Raw genomic sequence first — 25,121 nt, 5'->3', positions numbered from 1 at the left:
GAAGTTTATACAAATTCAGGTAAACTTCACCATTGAACCGTCTGAAGTTGCCTACATAGAAACATCTTCACTCGATAAGGTTACAGGTCTTATTTATAATTCACAAAGCCTTTATCATTAACTTATACCATTGTGTGTCTATTACAGAATACTTATTTATTGTTAGGAAGAAGAAGATCACAAACTTTTTGGAGTATATAATATTTAAATCCCTCAACAGAAGTGCATGAGTACATATGAACAATTATTCACTTGATAGACCGCTACCAGTCCATCAAGTGAATAGTATACATAAGGTCTGTTTGAGTCATTGTTAGATTTTTATTAATGTGTACTATTTAGCGCTAAAGGAAATGTACTTGTCTTATCTTAGTTGCACATATTTATGTACTTTTACTTGTACAGAACAGTTAATTTTTAACCTATTACAAGAGTTTCTAGCAGTTTAAAACCATTAACAATAACGTAGCTGTAAATATGAAATGCAAGATTTTCAAATGTCTGATTTTCTAATTTTTTAAAATAAAAAATGGACTGTCAAACTAAACAAAAAAAAAACCAAACATATAGAAGCCAGAGATTAAAAGGAGCACACAAAAAAAAACACCGTTGTTTTAAGTTGTAGAGAGATTTTCAGGCTTCAAAGTGATCAGATTTTTCTTTAGCTGCTCCTGGACCAACACCATAGAAGCTAAATTTCAGCTCAGAGTCAATTTTTCATGACAGAACTATAAACCTAAAAAGTAGTTGTTCACAATGGTTACAGGGAAAACTGTTTTACTGTGGTGGTGCCATTTTAATCTTAAAGGAAAAGGTACAAAGACACAAACAGTGACACTTTTTTTTTTTTTTCACATGACACTTTTTCCTTGCTACTGGAGATAACAAGCTGGTAATTTTTAAAGGATGAATTATCTCATTACAAAAAGTACAAAGGGGAATTATTGATATCGAGAATCCACACACAAAAAAGCAATATTTATAGTTGATAGGGCCTTAATTAAAATTTTGGAGTAATTTTTTCACTTGCTTTCTCACCCTTCCCTCAAAAATAAAAAAAACAAAACACTGCCTTAGGGGTCACTAATTCTGTTTCCATGAAACTGCACTTTTAAAGTTCATATTTTGTTAACCTTCCAGAGAACTGTAGTCTACTCGGATACTTCCAGATTTAAGATAATGTAATTATTGTATTTCCTTTTAAAAAAAGGCAAGTATCTGGTGCTCTGAGTGTCAGATATATAAACATCTCTTGTCAGGGTCCTGTGATTGAAATGAATACTATATCATTGAAGCATTACAAATTACTAATCCATAAACATAGCAAAGTAATTTTTTTTAAACCAAGCTAACAGGAATGGGTATATTTAAGTGAAATGGACTCAACTCCAGTCAGTTAAATCTTTATCCATCACAACTACAGAGGTAATTTGGGCATCAAATTCAATGGATTATGTTATGCAATGTGGCTTTTTACACAAATAAACTTGCTTTCAGACACATCCAATGTAAAGTACGTAACTAAATGATGATACACCATACATATCATCTAGTCCTGCGTATTTCTCTGCTCTTAAATTTTAACATGGAAACTGCAAACTTTGTCTTATGACTAAAAAGTTTTACACTATTACACACTTATCAGGATTCTCTAACAGTCAAGGATCAATCTGCTGTTTCAGTTTATTGGGGGATTATGAAGACACTACATCCTTCCCTATTTCACCTGCTAATTACATGCAAAATCTTCTTCCCAGCATAGCTCAAAACTTAACAGTTCTGCATTACAGGTTTGTTGGAGATGGGCTCCACAGGTCATGATTCAAGTAGTTTCTTTCACACAAGGAGTAATTTCTGGGGCTTGTCAGCATGGTGGGCATTTTGGCTGTCACACTTATCTCTGGATTAGTCAGCTTCTTTCTTTAGATTCCCAGCATGATTCATAGAAACCATTACCTGAAACAGTATTTCAGAGAAAGTTGTCCAAAGGAACTATACTGATGAACTAAGCCTGTGATGCCATTCCTGGTGATACCTCCTTCAGCTAACTGAAATTCATTTCTAGGACTTCTAATACCAAGACCGCATTGGCTAAAATGAGCCTCCTTCAAATTTCTTGTAACTAAGGGGCACTAAATACCAAAGTGGTTTACCATCGTAAGCATGTATTATCAGTATATGTTTTCTAGCTTCCTTCACCCATCACTGGTTTTTTGGTTCAGTGGCTGAACCAAAAAATATGTTTAGTTCTGAATGAAAACTGAAAAAAAAAATCAGTTTCTCACCAAAACACAAAAACAAACAATTTTTTTATGGTTGATTTTACACAACACTTCCAAAACAAAACGGTGATTTGAAATGACATTTGTTTAGAAAATATCATTTTGAAACAAAATTTTGAAACACTTAATTTTGAAAATGCTGGGAAAAACATCTGGGTTTTTTTCATCTGAAACAAATTGCCAAATTCAATCAGAATTCCCAAAACGTTTTGGTGCCCTGAAAAAATGAATTTTTCAGTGAATTTACAATTTGCTGAAAATTTTTTGCCCAGCTCTGTGTACAACAATATTACCCCCCATAGCAGAAGAGACAAAGAGGCACCATCAGCAATCTTCTTTCATCTCAACAGGCAGAAAGATGAGCAGAAGGAAAAAATGGCAACCTGGTATCAGTGGATCTTAGATAACCACAAAATAAACATAGTGTGCTATCCTGATGTGCTGCAGTACATTGGCTGTGATAGTCTCTCAGTGTGTAATTATTCTGATCATAGCCACACATCATCCAATATTGATGAATTCTAAAAATGCATACATTGAAATGTGATTATTCTGCAGCTTTCTGGTACTTCCAATTGTTGACAAAGACAGAGTCCTCCTGCTCTTTGAGTTTAAATTCTACTGATCTATATGGGGAGAGATCTTGCCCTAGGAACACAGAGGGCTAGATTTACAAAGGGACTTAGCTGCCCAACTGCCACTTTAGTCACCTACATCCCAGAATCAGGCACCACTGATATTTAGAAAATCTCTGCTTTGCTGCCACTGAACACTAGAGGCACTTAAACTCACTCAATGCCAATGTTTTTCTAGGAAAAGCTCTAAGCCTGCTTACCAGGTTGGGCCCCTAAGGGGAGCTCACCCAAAATGGCCAGGGAGAAGGGAGGCAGAAGAATCTGCCTCATAATTTTTAGCCCACTGGTTAGCGTACTCACCTGGGATGTGGGAGACCCCTGGTTCAAGTCTCCCCTTTGTCTCAGGGTGAGAAAAGATTTGAATAGGAATCTGCCACCCCTCTGGGGACTGTTCTAACCACGGGGCTAAGGGATATTCTGATGTGGGGTTTCCTCAATCTCTCCTGTTGAGGCTGTTCCACTTTGGATGAATAATTAAAGAGTCTTTGGGGCAGAGAGAGAGTGCAAGCATGAGAAGGATTCTGTAGACTGGTGGTTGGAGCACTCACCCAGGACGTGGGAGACCCAGGAACACCCTCTCCCAGGCTTCCTTTAAGAAACACCTTAGATGCCTGATTTTAGGAGAGTGTTCATCACTGAGAATCCCAAGCAGAGATAGGTGCCTCCCTCCAGCCCAGACGCAGGCACCGAATTCTCTGACATACCCCTCTCCTTGGCATCTCTCTTTGGCTAGCTTAGGCTGCTCTTCACTCAGTGTGGTGGCTTTTCTGAATTCCATTCTTAGGCACCAATCTCCCTCCATTGATTGTATAGGAAGCCTGAGCACTTACCTCAGGCTTTGTGAGTCCCAGAAATTTTCTAGGTGCCTAAAAGTAAGGTGTTGTGATGCTACGTGTCATAATGCTTGGAGTTCCTTTGTGTATCTAGCCCAGAGTCTATGGAGAAGTCTGTTGGAAATTTCTCATCTGTGAACTTTCTTTCTCAAATTGAATATAAATACAGGTCAGAAGTTTCTGTATGAGTCTGTTTGCTAAGAACAGATGTTTCCCAAGATGTGCTATTACATACAGTGGAATTCACTCCAACAAGTTCATTTTGATTTCTCTTGGTCTTTTAATAGTAACAGTCAAGAAGTACCTATCTTTTGGCTTAAATGATGAGGGTGGAGAATCAAACAGTGTTCATCTTATTACTTCACCAAATTCAAATTTGCATTCTGTTTCCCAGCTCCTCCACCTATGTACATTTGTGAATGGAAGGAAAACTGGTAATTATCACAAAAAGGGCTATCAGGAATTGAAATTTGCATTTAGTTCTTAATCTTCGATGAAAAGGAACATTTTATTGGTATTAAGAGAAAAAATAAATCAGAGGAACAAATATGAGCTTCAGCTGTAATAATTAAAAGGAAGAAGTCAGGAACTGGGGCTTGGCTAATTTAGAGTGGGACCGATAATGGACTTTTGAAGAAAATACCGTACCTAATGGGACGGGATCTGGATTCACTGGACTCTGCTGTCTGGAATGGCTGCTGCTGCTACCACCTTTTTTTAAATCCTCTGCATCACTGTACCGCCGAATCCAGTAATTAAGCTCTTCACGGTCTGCTTCTTGACATCGCCGTAGTACAGTGAGAGATCGCCTTGTTTTTTCCACCATGTCCATGATGCAGTTTAACAGCTATTAGTAGGGGCCAGGGGAAGGGAGGAGCCAAAAGAACATTTGATTATGATGTGCCATATCCCAACAGAAAACTCTGTGAATTTAAGTCATTTTCTTTACTTCAATTGCCAGGGTTTCAAGGGAGAAGGATTATTTCCCTGTTCTTTTAAATAAAAATAAGATATACTACTTCCTTTTGAACACAGTAATTCCCTCTTGCTTAAAACTGTATTTCCTAGATATACATTCAAATCATTCAATAGTTATAAGATCTAATAAACAGCAAAAACAAATAAAAATTCCATTTTCAGAGCACTGATAAAGTGAGGGAGTGGGAAGCATCCTGGAGCCAGTGTTCAATTCTGATCACCCAGTTTCCCATTGGCTGCTCATATCAGCAGCTGGGATTTTAAAACAGGTATTTGGACCCAGAGTGCCAAAAGCAGCATCCAAATGGGGAACTAAGCACTATAATTTAGCCACCAATGTTTTCAAACTTGTTCTACAATATGGAAAATTAAAGAAAAATTAATATACTAAAATATGTAATGCCAGTTACAATATTGTAAAAGTTACTTTCTAAAGTCATGCTGGGTCCATTCAGACACATATACACACACACACTAATTAATTTTTTACATGGTCAAGGTGTTTCCATTCTTCTGCCCATTCTCTGTCTGTTAGCCTGTGATCAATCATTTCTTCTTGTCGTGTGCCATGCAACCCTGCCAAAAGTGGAAAAGATACTTACACCAAAGGATTCATCTAGAAAAGCTCTTTTATTCTTTCATTATCTATCTATTGAGTCTTGGTATTTACAATGCTCATCCATAACATAAACCCACACAATTTTTGTATGAAAGTTGATGTATATAGACACATACTACATACACACATGTACCATTTAAAGTTTATCAGTCTTTTCAGGGATATTAAAGCACAGATGTAAACAAAGGACTAGGAATCTTTAATGGTTATAGTATGCCAACTTCCTGGGATAAACAAAAATTTCCCTTCCATAATGAAAAACAATCACTACAGGCAGATACAGAACACGAGACTTATATAAAACATTTCACTGCATCAAAGTTCTGATGCTGCAAAGTGTTCCATGAACAAACACCTGTCGGCAATAATTCTCTGCTCAGACCGCTTGTAAGATTGGGCATAAAATAAATCATGGGTACCTCACTAATGTTACAATAGATGCAGAAATTATTAATATCTTCTGGAGCAAAGGCAGCCCTGTAGAGATTGCTTCGCCATACACATAATATCAAACAAGGTTACAATGTGAAAATTATTAGTAGCTTTTGTTCTACTCTTTGTTTAAATTACTTTATTTTCCACACATCTTAAAACGTGTAATTTGCTGTTGATTTTTCTTCTTTTTTATGTAGGCTGGGGTTTGGATCAGTGTATTAAAATTTAAAAATTAGTCTCAACATGAAAGACATAGGGAAGGATGCGAGTTTTATGTCAGATATTGAGCAACTAATCCAAGTTCTAAAATTAAGAAATTCTCATGCTGGTAAAGTACATTAAAATGAAAATCTTAAACTGTAAAATGTATTAACAGAATAAATCTTTGTTGATATTAGACTTAATATTATTGAGAAGCAGCAGGAAAAAAAACTGATGCTTAGAAGATTTGGTCCAAGTTCTCAATAGGTTTGCGTATTATCAAATTGTTTTTTAAGTTAAAAAAAACCCTCCGATCTTTGGATTAGTAGAAAAGAAAAAACTGTCAAGAATTGACGTAACAATTGTGTCATTTACTATACGAAATTCCCAAGCCACCTACACTGCAAAAAAAAGTTAAATGGTTAAATATTGCCTTTTTATATCATACTTTCTTAACACAGAGGACTGAAAAAATATAAATAGTATGCACAGACCAAATGTAAGATGACTAAATGCAATGATTACTACAGTGTCAATACAGATTCATTAAGGGTTCATCTCATCATACATACTTAAATAACCATAGAAAATTCTAAGTAAAGATTTATGTGCATAAAGAGCAAGTTCCAAGTATACAGTGAGTTGACAATAAATGCTACCTTATTTGATCTTAATAGGTCCCAATGTATTGCCCACAGTTTGAATTCATACATTTCAGCCAAAGGGACAGCTTAGACTAACTTGAGAGATCTTTCACTCAAAGTTTTAAGCCTCTGCCCCCCACCCTTAAGGTCTCTGTAAATGCTGCTTATTTATTCTTTTAAACAAATCCTGAATAAAAAGCACTTCTGTGTACATTTTGCTTTAGAGTGGGGCATGCAAATTCAAGCATAACAAAATCATGGTGACCTGAGGAGTGCTTTAGGCAGAGCCCTGAGCAGGGCGTGGTGTGAGAGCTACACCATAGGTAGGGATGGTCCCAGGGGGCATTGTGCCTCAGAGACATTATTCTGGGGGCAATTCCTTTTATTACCCTCTTGCTCCATGCAATAGTTATTTATTTCTGGCCTATATCAGAAATAAATTAAGACACTCGGTCTGCTAGTTTAGCTATGTTGGTCGTCATATGTGTGGGATACAGGGAAAGACAAGACCCCGTTCCCCTGACCATCTGTTCCAGAGTCCATGTTGTCCACACAGGTGTGAAAGACGTGCTTCTTACTCATCCTTACTCTCCTGTGTGGGTGTGTAATTAAAGTCACAATCTAGTCCAATATAGTAAAGCTATTATAAATATTAACTACATTAGGATCATAGATCTATCAGCAGAGGGCAATGTGAGAAAGCGGGCAATACAGTTCTCAACCAGAAAAAAAAATTATCACTGAAGAACAGAGTTTAATTATAAGAAAGAAAGAAAGAAAGAAAGAAAGAAAGAAAGAAAGAAAGAAAGAAAGAAAGAAAGAAAGAAAGAAAGAAAGAAAGAAAGAAAGAAAGAATCCAGGAAGTACACAGTTTCTCATTGTCCCTTACCCATAGGTCTGTTTCTGTCCCTGAGGTCCCTGTGGTTGGGATGTCTGTATGAGTCCCTGTAGTGGTGGGCAATGGCCATATCATCCAAACGATAATGCTGAGGTGGAGGTGGGGTGGGGTGAGGCAGACCATTGGGCTGGTAAGATAAGCCATTATTTGGACTGTACCGCTGGCCTGGGCTAATAGTGCAGGGCCGCTTGCTTGGATGCTCTGAGTGCAAAGGCTCTCTGTCAAAGCCGTTTTCTTTGGTTCTGAAAAATAAATTACAGGAACTTTCTGTCACAATTTGAACAGGGCTGGCTATTGTTCAGATACGCACAGATAAGAACTGCCATTTGTGCTCCATGACTTTGGGGGTGAGGGTGGAGGAACATTTCATAAAGCAGTTTAATCAATCAAAATTTATAAGGATACATGTGCTCACTATAAACATCTCTGTCATAGCCTAAGAAACACTGGTAGAATAATACTCCCTATTGAACTTAAAAATACTCCTTATAAACATAAAAATGAAAACAATAATCACTGAGATTAAGCTTTGAACATGTGAGTACAGTATAGACTGTAATGTATTCATGTGTTAAGCAAGTGGCCAAGCAATTTTTATTTTTAATAAAAGCAAAAGAAATCACCATTCTTAGTCAAGTCCAATTTGATGGAAAAAAGACCATACAATGGTGGAGATACCCTGCCTTCGTTGTTCCACGCAGAGATCTGGGGAAATCTGCAGCTTAAGAAATGTTTTCCTCCAAAGGGCAGCACATGGCCCTTAGGCTATATGTCTTAGAATACTGAATCTTTGCTCTCAGTAATGCTAGGCTGATTTCCCACCAGGGAATTAAACAATATGATCACAGCAGGTTTCAAAGACACATTTGGAGTGTGAGGAAAGAATCATTCTTGGTGATAAGAGATGTTTTCCTTGAGAGAGGAGAGGTTACCTACCTTGTGCAGTAACTGTAGTTCTGTGAGATGTGTGGCTCTATGGGTGCTACTCTTCAGATCCACATTTGCCCCATGTATCTTCAATTGGAGATTTTAGGTAACTGTGCCCATTTGGCCAATGCATGTGCTCAAATCCACCTCATGCACTGCACTTGGCTATATAGAGCTGCATAGGTGAGCCACCCTCAGTTTCTTCTCTACTGCAAAGCTCCGTAGGCAAGAACTCAGAAGCAGAGGGGAAGGAGGGCAGATAGTGGAGCACCCACAGGGACCCACATCTCGGAGAACTACAGTTACTGCACAAGGTGCATAACCTCTCCTTTTTTCTTTGGGTACTCCACTTCGGGTGACTACTAAGCAGTACGCTCCAAGAAGGGAGAGGCTTCGGAGTCAAGTCCAAAACTGTCGATAGTACAGTATAACCAAGCACAGCATCAGGAGTCATGAATTACTGCATAATGTACAGAAAAGATGAGTATGGAGGTCCAAGTTCCAGCTCTACGTATTTCAGCAATGGGAACATTCTTAAGAAAGACTACTGAAGTAGAAAACAATCACATTGAATGGGCTAGTACTCTAAAAGGAAGTTGGAGATCATGCTACTGATAAAAGGTAAAGCAGCCAGATATCCATCTATCACAGCAGGGATGCATCTGTTATTACTACTGTTGGAGATGGTTGAGCGAAGAGGATTTCTGTACAAACACTGCTTGGAATTAGTCCCTCTGCTCTGGTGGTAGATGCTCAATAAATGAACTGAACTTTTAGTCATCTGTGTGATTATATTTTGCATCAACACCTGATAGTTGATTATTATAAACTGCAGAGTCACCTCATTATCATCTTGGCCCCCTGATGGTACCAAAGATCTTCCTGAGCTGGAACCCTTAGATTCTTTTGGTTCACTGGTGCTCACAGTACCTGAGGAACCTGCACCTCGTGGATACCAAGTCAGGAACCGGCGGGCACCTAAATACTTGTCTCAGTCAGCCACCAGGGTTTCTTTGAGGTAGATTCCCTAACTGGGGAACCTGGGCTCTGTTTCCTAGAGTCTTTTTTGAGGGAATTCTTGAGTTTTCTTTTTAGTAGCTCTTAGAGAGGTGTTGCGCTGAAGTGGTTGAGATGGTCAACTTGCTCAGAGACTGATGTATGGGGCTGGAGATGCCCTGGCCTGGGTCAGAAGCTGGATGGAGGGAACCCTTCATCACAAGGAAGCACAATTTAACCTCCTGGTTCTTTCTGGATCTTGATTTTAAGGCCAGACAAAAAATTCATTTTGAGGAGGATGTGTGACTCCTCAAGCAATGGACACACTGGGAGTGTCAATTGTTCACCAGGAGAGCCACCTGGCACAAAAGGCAACATTTAAAACTAGGAGAGCCAGCATACCCTCCCCACAAGGTAAAGTTCTCTGCAGGGAAAAACGGAAAGGATGATAGTCCTTACAACATTTTTTTTTTAAACTACAGCTAACTACTACTGCTAACTAAACTAAGTGAAACTATGAAAGAAACTGCAGTTGAGGTAAGATCAACTCAGACGCTGCTGAGGCTCTGTCTCATGCCAAGGCACTTGCAAAAGAACGGAGGGCAGTTCCCCTGCGCAGCACTAGATAGCCATGGTGCAGTACACAAGGCAGAGTAGAGCTCATGAGCAGGCCGAACAGGCACTGCTACCTAAACTCTCTGATCAAACTCGTATGGGGTATACACGCCTCTGAAGTACAGCGCCCATAGGACACTACTCAAAGCAGAAGCTAGATTTTTGTGCCCTCACAGCAGCTTTGAACAAAACCCCTGTGCATGCTGTTGATCTAAAGAGAAGACTGGTTAGGCCACAGTCTTATGGCAGCCTTCAACTGTTCCCACTCCATTCCTCTTAACAGATGGCACTTTCTCAGTGAGGTCATTTAGGGTATGTCTACACTACGAAATTAGGTCGAATTTATAGAAGTCGGTTTTTTTGAAATCGGTTTTATATATTCGAGTGTGTGTGTCCCCACAGAAAATGCTCTAAGTGCATTAAGTGCATTAACTCGGTGGAGCGCTTCCACAGTACCGAGGCAAGCGTCGACTTCCGGAGCGTTGCACTGTGGGTAGCTATCCCACAGTTCCCGCAGTCTCCGCTGCCCATTGGAATTCTGGGTTGATATCCCAATGCCTGATGGGGCTAAAACATTGTCGCGGGTGGTTCTGGGTACATATCGTCAGGACCCCGTTCCCACCCTCCCTCCCCCCGTGAAAGCAAGGGCAGACAATCATTTCGCGCCTTTTTTGTCTGCTGCCAGCCAAAGATGTAAAGGATAGATGGAGTGGGTCAGAACAAGAAATAGACCAGATTTGTTTTGTACTCATTTTCCTCCTCCCCTGTCTAGATCACACTGCAGTCAGTCACAGAGAAGGCGCAGCGAGGTTAATCTAGCCATGTATCAATCAGAGGCCAGGCTAACCTCCTTGTTCCAATAACAACGATAACTTTGGTGCACCATTTCTTATTGGAACCCTCCGTGCAGTCCTGCCTGAAATACTCCTTGATGTACAGGCACACCCTTTGTTGATTTTAGCTCCCTGAAGCCAACCCTGTAAGCCGTGTCGTCAGTCGCCCCTCCCTCCGTCAGAGCAACGGCAGACAATCGTTCCGCGCCTTTTTTCTGTGCGGACGCCATACCAAGGCAAGCATGGAGGCCGCTGAGCTCATTTTGGCAATTAGGAGCACATCAACCACCACACGCATTATCCAGCAGTATATGCAGCACCAGAACATGGCAACGCGATACCGGGCGAGGAGGCGACGTCAGCGCGGTCCCGTGAGTGATCAGGACATGGACACAGATTTCTCTGAAAGCATGGGCCCTGCCAATGCATGCATCATGGTGCTAATGGGGCAGGTTCATGCTGTGGAATGCCGATTCTGGGCTCGGGAAACAAGCACAGACTGGTGGGACCGCATAGTGTTGCAGGTCTGGGACGATTCCCAGTGGCTGCGAAACTTTCGCATGCGTAAGGGCACTTTCATGGAACTTTGTGACTTGCTTTCCCCTGCCCTGAAGCGCATGAATACCAGGATGAGAGCAGCCCTCACAGTTGAGAAGCAAGTGGCGATAGCCCTGTGGAAGCTTGCAACGCCAGACAGCTACCGGTCAGTTGGGAATCAATTTGGAGTGGGCAAATCTACTGTGGGGGCTGCTGTGATGCAAGTAGCTCACGCAATCAAAGATCTGCTGATATCAAGGGTAGTGACCCTGGGAAATGTGCAGGTCATAGTGGATGGCTTTGCTGCAATGGGATTCCCTAACTGTGGTGGGGCTATAGACGGAACCCATATCCCTATCTTGGCACCAGAGCACCAAGCCGGCGAGTACATAAACCGCAAGGGGTACTTTTCGATAGTGCTGCAAGCTCTGGTGGATCACAAGGGACGTTTCACCAACATCAACGTGGGATGGCCGGGAAAGGTGCATGATGCTCGCATCTTCAGGAACTCTGGTCTGTTTCAAAAGCTGCAGGAAGGGACTTTCTTCCCAGACCAGAAAATAACTGTTGGGGATGTTGAAATGCCTATATGTATCCTTGGGGACCCAGCCTACCCCTTAATGCCATGGCTCATGAAGCCGTACACAGGCAGCCTGGACAGTGGTCAGGAGCTGTTCAACTACAGGCTGAGCAAGTGCAGAATGGTGGTAGAATGTGCATTTGGACGTTTAAAGGCGCGCTGGCGCAGTTTACTGACTCGCTTAGACCTCAGCGAAACCAATATTCCCACTGTTATTACTGCTTGCTGTGTGCTCCACAATATCTGTGAGAGTAAGGGGGAGACGTTTATGGTGGGGTGGGAGGCTGAGGCAAATCGCCTAGCTGCTGGTTACGCGCAGCCAGACACCAGGGCGGTTAGAAGAGCTCAGGAGGGCGCCGTACGCATCAGAGAAGCTTTGAAAACCAGTTTCATGACTGGCCAGGCTACAGTGTGAAAGTTCTGTTTGTTTCTCCTTGATGAAACCCCCCGCCCCTTGGTTCACTCTACTTCCCTGTAAGCTAACCACCCTCCCCTCCTCCCTTTAATCACCGCTTGCAGAGGCAATAAAGTCATTGCTGCTTCAGAGTCATGCATTCGTTATTCATTCATCACACAAATAGGGAGATGACTACCAAGGTATCCCAGGAGGGGTGGTGGAGGAGGGAAGGAAAATGCCACACAGCACTTTAAGCACAGCACTTTAAAAGTTTACAACTTTAAAATTTATTGAATGACAGCCTTCTTTTTTTTGGGCAATCCTCTGTTGTGGAGTGGCTGGTTGGCCGGAGGCCCCACCACCGCGTTCTTGGGCATCTGGGTGTGGAGGCTATGGAACTTGGGGAGGAGGGCAGTTGGTTACAGAGGGGCAGCAGTGGCAGTCTGTGCTCCAGCTACCTTTGCTGCAGCTCAACCATACACTGGAGCATTCTGGTTTGGTCCTGCAGCAGCCTCAGCATTGAATCCTGCCTCCTCTCATCACGCTGCCGCCACATTTGAGCTTCAGCCCTGTCTTCAGCCCGCCACTTACTCTCTTCAGCCCGCCACTTACTCTCTTCAGCCCTCCACCTCTCCTCCCGGTCATTTTGTGCTTTCCTGCACTCTGACATTATTTGCCTCCACGCATTCGTCTGTGCTCTGTCAGTGTGGGAGGACAGCATGAGCTCGGAGAACATTTCATCGCGAGTGCGTTTTTTTTTCTTTCTAAGCTTCACTAGCCTCTGGGAAGGAGAAGATCCTGTGATCATTGAAACACATGCAGCTGGTGGAGGAAAAAAAAGGGACAGCGGTATTTAAAAAGACACATTTTATAAAACAGTCGCTACACTCTTTCAGGGTAAACCTTGCTGTTAACATTACATACATAGCACATGTGCTTTCGTTACAAGGTCGCATTTTGCCTCCTCCCACCGCGTGACTACCCCCTCAACCTTCCCCCCTCCCTGTGGCTAACAGCGGGGAACATTTCTGTTCAGCCACAGGCAAACAGCCCAGCAGGAATGGGCTATACTGAGTGTCCCTGAAGAAAAGCACCCTATTTCAACCAGGTGACCATGAATTATATCTCACTCTCCTGAGGATAACACAGAGAGAGAAAGAACGGATTTTGGTTGAATGCCAGCAAACATACACTGCAATGCTTTGTTCTACAGTGATTCCCGAGTATGTGTTACTGGCCTGGAGTGATAAAAGTGTCCTACCATGAAGGACAAAATAAGGCTGCCCTCCCCAGAAACCTTTTGCAAAGGCTTTAGGACTACATCTAGGAGAACCGCAAATGCCAGGGCAAAGTAATCCTTTCACATGCTTGCTTTTAAACCATGTATAGCATTTTAAAAGGTACACTCACCAGAGGTCCCTTCTTCGCCTGCTGGGTCCAAGAGGCAGCCTTGGGTGGGTTCGGGGGGTACTGGCTCCAGGTCTAGGGTGAGAAACAGTTCCTGGCTGTCGGGAAAACCGGTTTCTCCGCTTGCTTGCTGTGAGCTATCTACAACCTCCTCCTCCTCCTCATCTTCTTCGTCCCCAAAACCTGCTTCCGTATTGCCTCCATCTCCATTGAAGGAGTCAAACAACACGGCTGGGGTAGTGGTGGCTGAACCCCCTAAAATGGCATGCAGCTCATCATAGAAGCGGCATGTTTGGGGCTCTGACCCAGAGCGGCCACTCGCATCTCTGGTTTTCTGGTAGGCTTGCCTCAGCTCCTTCAGTTTCACGCGGCACTGCTTCGGGTCCCTGTTATGGCCTCTGTCCTTCATGCCCTGGGAGATTTTCACAAAGGTTTTGGCATTTCGAAAACTGGAACGGAGTTCTGATAGCACGGATTCCTCTCCCCAAACAGCGATCAGATCCCGTACCTCCCGTTCGGTCCATGCTGGAGCTCTTTTGCGATTCTGGGACTCCATCATGGTCACCTGTGCTGATGAGCTCTGCATGGTCACCTGCAGCTTGCCACGCTGGCCAAACAGGAAATGAGATTCAAAAGTTCGCGGTTCTTTTCCTGTCTACCTGGCCAGTGCATCTGAGTTGAGAGTGCTGTCCAGAGCGGTCAGAATGGAGCACTCTGGGATAGCTCCCGGAGGCCAATACCATCGAATTGTGTCCACAGTACCCCAAATTCGAGCTGGGAACGTCGATTTAAGCACTAATCCACTTGTCAGGGGTGGAGTAAGGAAATCGATTTTAAGAGCCCTTTAAGTCGAAATAAAGGGCTTCACTGTGTGGACGGGTGCAGGTTTAAATCGATTTAACGTTGCTAAATTCGACCTAAAGTCCTAGTGTAGACCAGGGCTTAGAAGAGTTAGTGATGGGCCAGAAAACTAGCCATAAAGAAACAAACTCAATTTGAGTCTATAATCAAATATTTCAAAATAAAGTGCACACAGTCCACCTGCAATCACACCATAAGCTAATATATATGAACCTAGCAATAAATGCCTGTTGACATCCTCAGGAAAAAACAGAGGTAAGTCATTTCTATTCTGCCCAGAGACCATACTGCAAATGAAGAATGACTTTCCTTTCTCTACTATTACAGCCCAAGTTGATCATAATAACAATTCTCTCTTGATTAACTTAACCTTTCTGGTTTTTGTGAAAGTAAGAACTCATGTAGCATAGTGGGATCCACAGTGAACTAATTTCCAGTAGTTTTCCACTTCCATAAGTGAAGGGAAGTTGCTTAAATGACTTCCAACTCCTCTTGTATTGGAGCTCCACTTCACTCTAGTTCTCAAACTGTGGGGTGCATGCACCAGGGGAGGTGCCATTTACAGTTTTTCCCCCTCATGGCTCAGGGTTTCTGGCTGAGCTATAGCTGATGCTGTAACTGATGCTAGATGTCACTGTTGGTCGCCTCAGCTGCTAGGACCGGACTGCAGTTTTGGCTGCCTGCAACAAAGGCCTTTGCAGGGTTTTCTGGCTCCTCCAGAGAGAGGTTGCCAGGCTAGCCTGCACCCTGCCTGCGCACAGCAGGAATGTAGCAGGGAGGTGGCTCAGTGGCAGCAGCTGGCTGCATCTTTTATTCTCCTAAGTGTGGGGATGAAGGACAGGGACCCAAGAGAACATGCACCCTTCCTCTCCAGCCAACTATACTCTCTCCCATGCACTGCTTAATAGCAGGCAAGAACAGGCAGGCAAGAACAGCCTGCTGGAGAGGGAGCTGGGCAGGGGACAAGGACGGCATCTTGGGGTGGGAGAGAGAGCAGCCCAGTGGATTGAGCCCATTGCAGCGAAGAGGTGGGGCAGGTATCAAGGCCCCCTGGAGTGTGGGTTAAGGGGAATTTCTATTTCAAGTGCTGTGGCAGTTAGCAACAGGAAATGAAGAGATGGGTTTTGCTAAAGCTTGTTGCTGGGAATAAAGATAGGCTTTCCAGAGACTCCATACACAAGCATTAGAGTCCACTGCAATTGCAGGGGTGAACAGAGGCCCCAGTTACCCCTCTCATAGCAAAAGGGAGAGGATCTTTTGCCAGGTACTTTAGGGCATCTGTTATAATGAGTATTTTTGAGCAAGGAAGTAAACAGTTAAAATTACTGTACACTATGTTCTAGAAAGCCAAATGATAAGAAATGGGATGGGACTGAGATGTGACCCCCATGAGTGCCAAGGTCACTATATGTTTAATTGCTGTCAGTGTAATTCATGCTGGTAAACGCCAATGGATAGCAAAACTTTTTGACTGTTCTCCAAGAATGCACCTACATATTTTACATTTGGCTGCATGCAGAACCTCAGACCTGCAACTACTCAAATCCAACCATGAAATTTTAATCTTCAAGTACACATTTGCATGAAAGTATGCAGATTTTTGTATTCACAAATCAAACTATGAACGCATTTTGTTCTTGAATATCAAGGTTAGAACGATAACCTCTAACAAAGATTAAAAAGTCAGATACTGTAGAGGTCCTGTTTTTTTTTCTACAGCTGCCTTTATGTATGTCTCAGTGTACATAAAAAAACCCTCCAAGATCTGAGGGCAAGGAGGAGAGAGCCCTATTTCAGAGAATGAGGTTTTTTAACTGTAGACGTTCATGCTGAAGGATGTTTGGCATTTGGACTCCTTCTTTACTGAGATTAACAGCTGCCAAGTTACAACTGGGATTGACTGTTACTTCTCATCAAGAATTGCTGAAGGCACACAATCAAATATACAGTAAGAATCTTTAGTTTCAAACAACTGCATTCCTGAGCAGGAAATCAAACAGCACACGACTGCCATGGCTGGCAAATTAACTTTAGTGTTTGATACAAAATATTAAATGCAATTTATGATAATAATATTATTGAGGCCCGTGAATAGGAGTTGGGATGGAGAATGTTCATCCTTCATTTCTGCAAGATGCTTTGGTTTAAACTAATATTTACATGTAAAAGATTGATGACTGAATGAGTGATAATAATCTACTGGAAAAAAATCTCTTTCGTGCCTATATGTATCAAATGATTTTGCCAATAAGATAGTATTGTATGCACAGCACAGATCAACATATAAATATCATGTGTATATTTACTTCTCACACAGAACCATCATACTAAGGAAGGGCTTCATGTCACAACTCAGGCAATTAATTTAAGAACCTGTAAGATATTGCTCAAAGAAGACTCCTAAACTTTTCACATTGGTTGCAAGGCTTGTGGTCCAATGAGGTACTGAGCATCTTCCACTCCCATTAACTGAGATGGCAGAAATAGGCCCTCAATTCCTGGCAGTGCCCATCCTAACCTGTGTGTCCCTGACACAGTCAATATCAACCTTCTCACAAGGGGGCATCACCTCTCGAGGAGGGCATTTCTCCAAACTGCTCTCTCAAAGTCCACAAAACTGTCATGACCGCTCTCACCAATGAAAGTCTTAACTGTTAGTCTCTCCTTCCTCCCCTCCCCCAGACATGTATCAGATATTGCTGGCATACATTTTCCCACTTAGAATTATTTTTATCAGTCTTTTTTCCTAATAATTCTTTACATGCACTTGATGTGTCTGTCAAATGTACAGCTACTAGGTGACATGCTTCTATACTGCACAATGACAGTCTTTTAGGGCAGCCTCAACACAGGATACATTTCTTTGTAAACAGCAGCAAATTTACACAGTTAATTTATTTAAAATTATGTAGAGGTTTAAGGCAAAGCATTCATTCACAAAAAAAAGTTGTTAGTCCAACTTTTTTAGCCTTATGACAGCAGGATATAAGCCGAAAAAGTTGTAAACAAGACAGAGTAAACATTTTGTTCATGACATGTCATGAACAAATTATCAAAATGTGTTGTCTCCTCAGGTGTCAGCTTTTTCTCTCTTTCAGTGACTGATTGCTCCCAGTGTTATTACAGAAACAGATTGATCTTTTTAATGAGCTAGTTTAATAGACTCCAAAATCTCACCGTGGCTGCTCAGCCATGTCAGACCATATGCACCAAGAAAACATTCAGTAAAACACTACGCTCTGCTGTCACATTGCTCTATAAAACCTCACATACAGTAGATATGCATATGCAGAAAAATAACTAGAGATGGAAAATGCACATGCAAACAAGATGCTGAAATTATAAAAGGAAAAAATGTTATTGTAACTGGATATATTTTCTTGGCTATACTAAACCCCCCAAGACATACAAGTTTGCATATACACAATAAACGCTCCCTCTCTATTTTTCTTCCTAATTCTGTATTTCACCTCTACTGGAGTCAGAGTTAGAGCACACAAGCATACTTGGATGTATGTTGTATGTAACCACACTAGTACCAACTTTGGAAGGGAGTGGGCGAGAAGAGGAAACATATATAAGACCATATCCAATTGACTTCAGCAAGAGCAACGAGCACATATCAGGATTCAGAATCTGGTCCAATGTCTTAGTTTCCCTGGAAAGAAGCTGCCTTTTATCTTCATATACCCTGGTACGTACATTGTTGGCAGAGTGATAGTGACAGTTACACCTATTGTTAAGATACCTAACATTTTTGACATATTTTATATATGAAGATTTAAACAAACAGTACACACATCCTCACGTGTTTCTCCTACCCCCAGATAAAGAATATTTAAAAATTCAATATTTAATAAATTATGGAGCAAGAGGAGTCATTGGTTTCACCACTCATGTAGCTCTGCTGCCATTTTCTAGCTCTGAGGAAGGATTTATCTGGTTGATTCACTTGTATTATCAAATCTCAAATGATGCAGACTTCTGTTCAATAGATTTAAGACTCTTCTACACAGGATTCTCTCACTTTACTGTTTGGTGCGAGTACCATTATTACTAGGGTCACATGACAACTCCCCTGGGTTGGATTCAGTTGAAACTGTTGCCTGTTTCTTCTGTTCAGAGTTCCTTGACCATGTAAGATCTCTGGGTGCAGCCACGTCCACTAAGTTGTTCAATATTACCAAAACAGAGTCTTCTTTATGAAGCTTAGGGTGGCATTCCAATAAAGTAGAAAGTGTTTTTAGACCTTTTAAATTTGTAGTCATCCAGTCATCCTTTAGAAGGATCATTCAGGGTAAAAATGTACTTCTAAATTCAGCATGACTCTGATCTGTTGACTCGTTAACAGGAGAGTTAGGATTACGCCAAGGACTGTGTAAGGGGTTGCCTTATAGCTCAGCAAAGCTAGTATGAAGTCTTTTGATAGCAGAATTCTCTCAGCAACCTGCATTGCTCTCTCCACCAGTTCATTCCCTTGTGGACAGTGAGGGCTTAAAATTAATGTATGTGAAATTGTACCTATCATAAAAGTTTAGAAATCAGCACTGGGAAACTGTGGCTCAATGTGAGTGGCTATTGGTTCTGAAATGCCAGAAAGAGACGAAAGTTAAAAGATATCTTCTTTTGACCTGTTCTCATATGGGTCAAATGATATGTAGAATTTCTGCCAAGAAAATTAGTCAAGGGGTACCATGTAGGTATGATCCTTGTTAGGCAGGTCTAGTGCTATTTACTCCACCCATCCAAGACCTAATGGGTAGTGTACTGTGGATATGAGAGTTTTTTAAAGTTGTGTCTATTATTCAAGCATCACATGATTTCACCTTGTATTCTAGGTCCTGCCCTATGATGGACTACCACACTGACATTTGGACTCACTCCCATCAATTTGTGAGACCTTCTTTTTCCAACATGTATCATTTCCAATATGTTATCCTGCAAAGACTGAGTGACTACGATATAACTGCCACAGGTAATTGGATTTGCAGCTTTGGTGATGTCCCCTCTCTTTGCAACAGTTGTATGTTGGATATGGGGCTCCTGATAATTAACCAGGCCACCTATCTTGGATAACTTTTGCTGCTGTGTGTTAACACTTGTGGCTATTTCAATTTGTTTGAATTTGTGCGGGAGGTATAGCAAAGAAATGCCATTCAAAAATTGCACCCACATAATCATCTTCAGCCTCTGGAGAATTTTGGTGCCCAATAGGACTTCTCAAAAAGGTGTCATCCAGCTTGTCATAAATATAAAGGGAAGTGTAAACCCCTTTAAAATCCCTCCTGGCCAGAGGAAAAATCCTCTTACCTGTAAAGGGTTAAGAAGCTAAAGGTAACCTCGCTGGCACCTGACCAAAATGACCAATGAGGAGACAAGATACTTTCAAAAGCTGGGAGGAGGGAGAAAAACAAAGGGTCTGTGTCTGTCTGTGTGATGCTTTTGCCGGGGACAGAACAGGAATGGAGTCTTAGACCTTAGTAAGTAATCTAGCTAGATATGTGTTAGATTATGATTTCTTTAAATGGCTGAGAAAATAGCTGTGCTGAATAGAATGAATATTCCTGTCTGTTTGTCTTTTTTGTAACTTAAGGTTTTGCCTAGATGGATTCTCTATGTTTTGAATCTTATTACCCTGTAAGGTATTTACCATCCTGATTTTACAGAGGTGATTCTTTTTTTACTTCTATTAAAAGTCTTCTTGTAAGGAAACTGAATGCTTTTTCATTGTTCTAAGATCCAAGGGTATGGGTCTGTGGTCACCTATGCAAATTGGTGAGGATTTTTACCAAACCTTCCCCAGGAAGTGGGGTGCAAGGGTCGGGCGGATTTTGGGGGGGAAAGATGTTTCCACACTACGTTTTCTCAGGAACCCAGATAAAGTTTGGTGGAGGCAGTGGAAGTCCAAGGGCAAAGGGTAAAACAGTTTGTACCTTGGGGAAGTTTTAACCTAAGCTGGTAAAAATAAGCTAAGGAGGTTTTCATGCAGGTCCCCACATCTGTACCTTAGAGTTCAGAGTGGGGAAAGAACCTTGACACAGCTCAAAGAATTTCCCTGGCACATATTTTGCAATAGGTTAGTATCTCAAATGAATGAGCATTCCCTGCCATCTAATGGGAACCTTATCTAGAGCTTTACTGTTTGTGAGTGGCATGAGTGGATTGAGGAATCACTAACTTGACATTTTCAAGACCTAGCACATATCCTGTGAACCTCTCACATTTATGTATGCTCAAATATCTGCTATTTTATTTTAGTCTAGCAGCCTCACTTGCCTTCAGACCTTGTTTTTCTTATGTTATGTTCTTTCACTGACTGCCCATAAACTAAAAAGTCACCCACAAAACTTTGCACTCCCTCTAGCGAAACTAGCCAAAATCCACTATTTGGATCTAATGGACAGACTATTTATGCAGATTCAGAAAGAACTCATCATCTGACACTATTTAATTGGACAATAGTTTAAAAAAATCAAGAGTCACTTTCTTCTAACAGTGAATAAGGAACTTTATTGGAATAAGGGAAAACAATAATGTCCCTTGTCCCTTAAGCTACTCTGTGATTCTTTCTGTTTCTCCACTGGGCTTCCGCCTAGAATCATCCCTAGCCCCACAGTGCCCCTGGCTTCCTTCTACAGATTTAAAGAAACAGTAAATATATTCTTACACATCTGCTATGCAAAATCTAACAACTGAATAAGGAATTAGAGATCTGATTGCATTCTGAAGCAGTCTCTTTGTTCCTGTATTTATCAGGATATCATCAGACTCCCGGATGTGCAAGTAGCACTACAGCTATATGTAGTTCTCTAGTATTTCCACAATACAACTGTATTTCATATTTGGGAATTGCATGTAGACGTGATAATCTCATCTGCATTCAAGAAAGTTAGTACTGTAATTACAGTCCCCAGTATGGGTGCCTATCCAACTTCCCATATTTAATATTTCCTCAGACAAAAACCCAAATACAGACAGATTCGCATATAGAGTGGGAACGATCTGCTAATCACTTTAAGCTGCATACAGACATTGTGCACCAAATGGTTAGTGATAGTGCGGTGAACAGTTCTGTATTATTCCCAATTACATGTGGCCAAATTCTGCCCGGGCTTCTCCTGTGCATGCAATAGAGGTCCATTGTTTAGAGTCAATGGGAACATTTCATATGGGTCCAAGTAAAATTTGCCCATTATTTAGCTGTAACTGAAAAAAAATAATCTTGGAAAACTCAGCACAAATTTTGTAGAATGAAATGGAGCATCCCACACCACTCTAATTGTAATAGACATCAGCATGTTAGCTTTACATCCCAAAGCATGTTTACAATTGCAGAGTATTAACACTCTGGCCTTCTGACCTGTCTGGAGTTCGCCTCTTCCCGTTTTCGTTCACATCGAGAAGCAGCTCTGAGGAGTCAACAGGTGAGGTGGTGCTGGCATCCAGAAGCAGCTGTTCATGCTGAGCGAGGTACTGGGCGGGATTCTGCTTGGCCAGCCTTGCACAGTGCAGGAGCTCCCGCTGCAGCAGGGGCAGATTGGCCTGTAAGAGTGTTTCAGAAATTAAGGGAGCAGCTGAACGGCTCTCAGGCAGTTTCACAAAGATGAAATAGCAAAATTAGAAATCAATTAAAAGCCCACTCTGGGATGAGTCTATTTTGTGCATCTTGAATTATATTTATTTTAGTTAGCTGTGTTAAACCACATAGCCTCATTAGAGATTTGAGTCACGGCTGAAATACATGTGTGGGCACACATGAGAGTGGAAGAGTTTATTTGCTGAAGCATAAAACAAAACTGAAAATGCTATAAGAAAATAAAACAATTTTCACGTCCAAATCTTTAAAGGGTGGCAAGAGCACAGCACTAGCTCACTTTATGTCCTTTCTTGTTATTATACAATATTTGTGTTTCTATTCAGCTGTTGTCTTTACATGCATCTCCCCGAAGTAAATTTAATATTCAGATTGCAAAGTACTAACTTTCATTTTTTCTTGACTTAAGGATGAACACCCAGCTCTAACTTGGCACATGTTTATGCATTAGCTACAGTATTTAGTTATGTTATCACATACTACAGAAGTTATCAAATACTATACATTTTTCCCTACACTCTCAAATACACATACAATCTTAAAACATGTGAACAGATTATTAAAGATTTTAGAGTAATGTAAGTGTGCAAGAGACAAAGTTAGATACATGTTGTTCAACCTCACTTTCTCATGACTTTTAAACAATTAACTACTGCTATAAAAGTTCATTTTTTAAATGGAAAAGTATTTTTAAATCATAGAATAATAGGACTGGAAGGGACCTCGAGAGGTCATATAGTCCAGTCCCCTGCACACAAGGCAGGACTAAGTATTATCTAGACCATTCCTGACAGGTGTTCGTCTAACCTGCTCTTAAAAATCTCCAATGATGGAGATTCCACAATCTCCATAAGCAATTTATTCCAGTGCTTAACCACCCTGACAGTTAGGAAGTTTTTCCTAATGTCCAACCTAAACCTCCCTTGCTGCAATTTAAGCCCATTGCCCCTTGTCCTGTGCTCAGCGGTTAAGAAGAACAATTTTTCTCCCTCTTCCTATAACAACCTTTTATGTACTTGAAAACTGTTATCATGTCCCCTCTCAGTCTTCTCTTTTCCAGACTAAACAAACCCAATTTTTTCAATATTCCCTCATAGATTATGTTTTCTAGACTTTTAATAATTTTTGTTCCTTTTCTCTGGATTTTCTCCAATTTGTCCATATCTTTCTTGAAACGTGGTGCCCCAAACTGGATACAATACTCCAGTTGAGGCCTAATCAGCGCAGAGTAGCGCAGAAGAATTACTTCTTGTCTTGCTTACAACACTCCTGCTAATACATCCCAGAATGATGTTCATTTTTTTTGCAACAGTGTTACACTGTTGACTCATATTTATCTTGTGATCCACTATGACCCGCAAATCCCTTTCCACAGCACTCCTTCCTAGGCAGTCATTTCCCATTTTGTATGTTTGCAACTGATTGTTCCTTCCTAAGTAGAGTACTTTGCATTTGTCCTTATTGAATATCGTCCTATTTACTTCAGATCATTACTCCAGTTTGTCCAGATCATTTTGAAGTATAATCCTATCCTCCAAACCGCTTGCAACCTCTCCCAGCTTGGTATCGTCTGCAAACTCAAAATGGCTGAGAAGGATTTGCTCCATCTTTAAAAGAAATTAACCTTTTGAGGTAGACCAAGCATGGAGCACTTCAGCCCAAAATGTTCTGGAAAGTTTCAGACACATGAGAAAGAGGTTATAAGAGAAAATGCTTTGCCATCTTAGTTAAATCAAATGACACCAGGCACCAATTATCAGGTCCTGGTGATCAAAAGATGTACTACGTACCAAACAAATAGATATGGACCATCATCACAATTCTTGCTACAGCCTTTCTGTATTTAAAAAAAAATAACATTCTTCTCAGGGACTAACGGTCCATTTACACAGCAAGAAGAACCAAAAGTGGCAGTAAGTCTCAGAGCTCAGGTCAACTGACTTGGGCATGTAGGCTTGGCCTATGGAGCTAAAAACAGCAGTGTAGACATTCGAGCTCAGGCTGGAGCCTGGGCTCTGAGACCCTCCAACCTGGCAGGCTACTCTGCTATTTTTAGCCTTGCAACGGGAGCCTGAGTCAGCTGACCTAGGCTCTGAGACGTGGTGCTGTGGGTTAATTTTTTGCTGTAGACATTAGAAGCATAATTTGCTATTGGAAAAAAACAGCCAGTGCTACCACTTAGTCTACAGGCCCTCCAGGGAGTTAGAAAGACATTGCTGTAGAACTTTAGGACTCTAAAAGTTCATAGAACCTTTTCAACATTGTATTTTGTGAAAGTGAACAAAGCATTAGCCTATCTATATTCATTATTAATAAGATGCCTACCATCTAGTACAGGGGTCTCCAACACGGTGCCCGCGGGCGCCATGGCACCCACCGGAGCATTTTTGTGTACCCGCAGGACACCCCATTGCCAAAATACCGCGGAGAAGTGTTGCCATTTCTCGGGGGCATTTCGGCGGTGACGGTTCTTCCCGCTGCCGCTTCTCTGCGGCGGCATTTCGGTGGCAGGGTGTTTGGCGCCTGCCACAGTCTTCTGGGAATGGCAATATGCTATTCCCACAAGAATGGTTTGGGACCACTGATCTAGTAGATGTCATTCCAATTTTGCTGGCGGTGGCAACCACCACAACTGGGATGTGGGAGAGAAGGGGCTTTAAGAGCTCCTCACACATGAGCATAGAATTGGTCCAGCTAGCAGCCTGACTTAATGGAGGGATGCAGTGAAACTAACAATGCAAAGAGAATTATACGTATATAAAATTCTGAGAAATTGTAGGGTCAGAACCTGGATTACAATACTGCCATATAATTATATAGTGCTTTTCATCTTCAGTACTGTATGAACT

The 25,121-nt window shown here is 41.6% G+C and overlaps 2 protein-coding genes across 11 annotated transcripts in view; one reads left to right on the top strand and one right to left on the bottom strand.

The window, feature by feature from the left end:
• SLC26A7 (solute carrier family 26 member 7) overlaps window positions 1-25,121 on the top strand; it is a 795,743-nt gene that overhangs the window by 400,733 nt on the left and 369,889 nt on the right. The window lies entirely within an intron of this gene.
• The window catches only part of RUNX1T1 (RUNX1 partner transcriptional co-repressor 1), a 148,134-nt gene that overhangs the window by 33,451 nt on the left and 89,562 nt on the right, over window positions 1-25,121 (bottom strand). For 8 of the 10 annotated variants that reach the window (XR_012157132.2, XM_073330592.2, XM_073330591.1 and 5 more), the window contains 4 exons: window positions 22,039-22,220; window positions 7,517-7,767; window positions 5,219-5,304; window positions 4,399-4,597 (listed from right to left, as the gene is read on the bottom strand). Coding sequence is in view for 9 of the 10 variants with exons in the window: in XM_073330592.2 (XP_073186693.1) it covers window positions 4,399-4,597; window positions 5,219-5,304; window positions 7,517-7,767; window positions 22,039-22,220 (718 nt within the window). In the remaining variant the exon portion in view is untranslated. The remainder of the gene's footprint in view (window positions 1-4,398; window positions 4,598-5,218; window positions 5,305-7,516; window positions 7,768-22,038; window positions 22,221-25,121) is intronic. The other 2 variants (XM_073330596.2, XM_073330598.2) reach the window with 1 other exon arrangement.

Source organism: Lepidochelys kempii, chromosome 2, assembly GCF_965140285.1.
Source record: "Lepidochelys kempii isolate rLepKem1 chromosome 2, rLepKem1.hap1, whole genome shotgun sequence".
Taxonomy (NCBI): Eukaryota; Metazoa; Chordata; order Testudines; family Cheloniidae; genus Lepidochelys; species Lepidochelys kempii.
The sequence above is the reverse complement of the archived record's forward strand: the minus strand, read 5'-3'. Positions and strand labels throughout refer to the sequence as shown.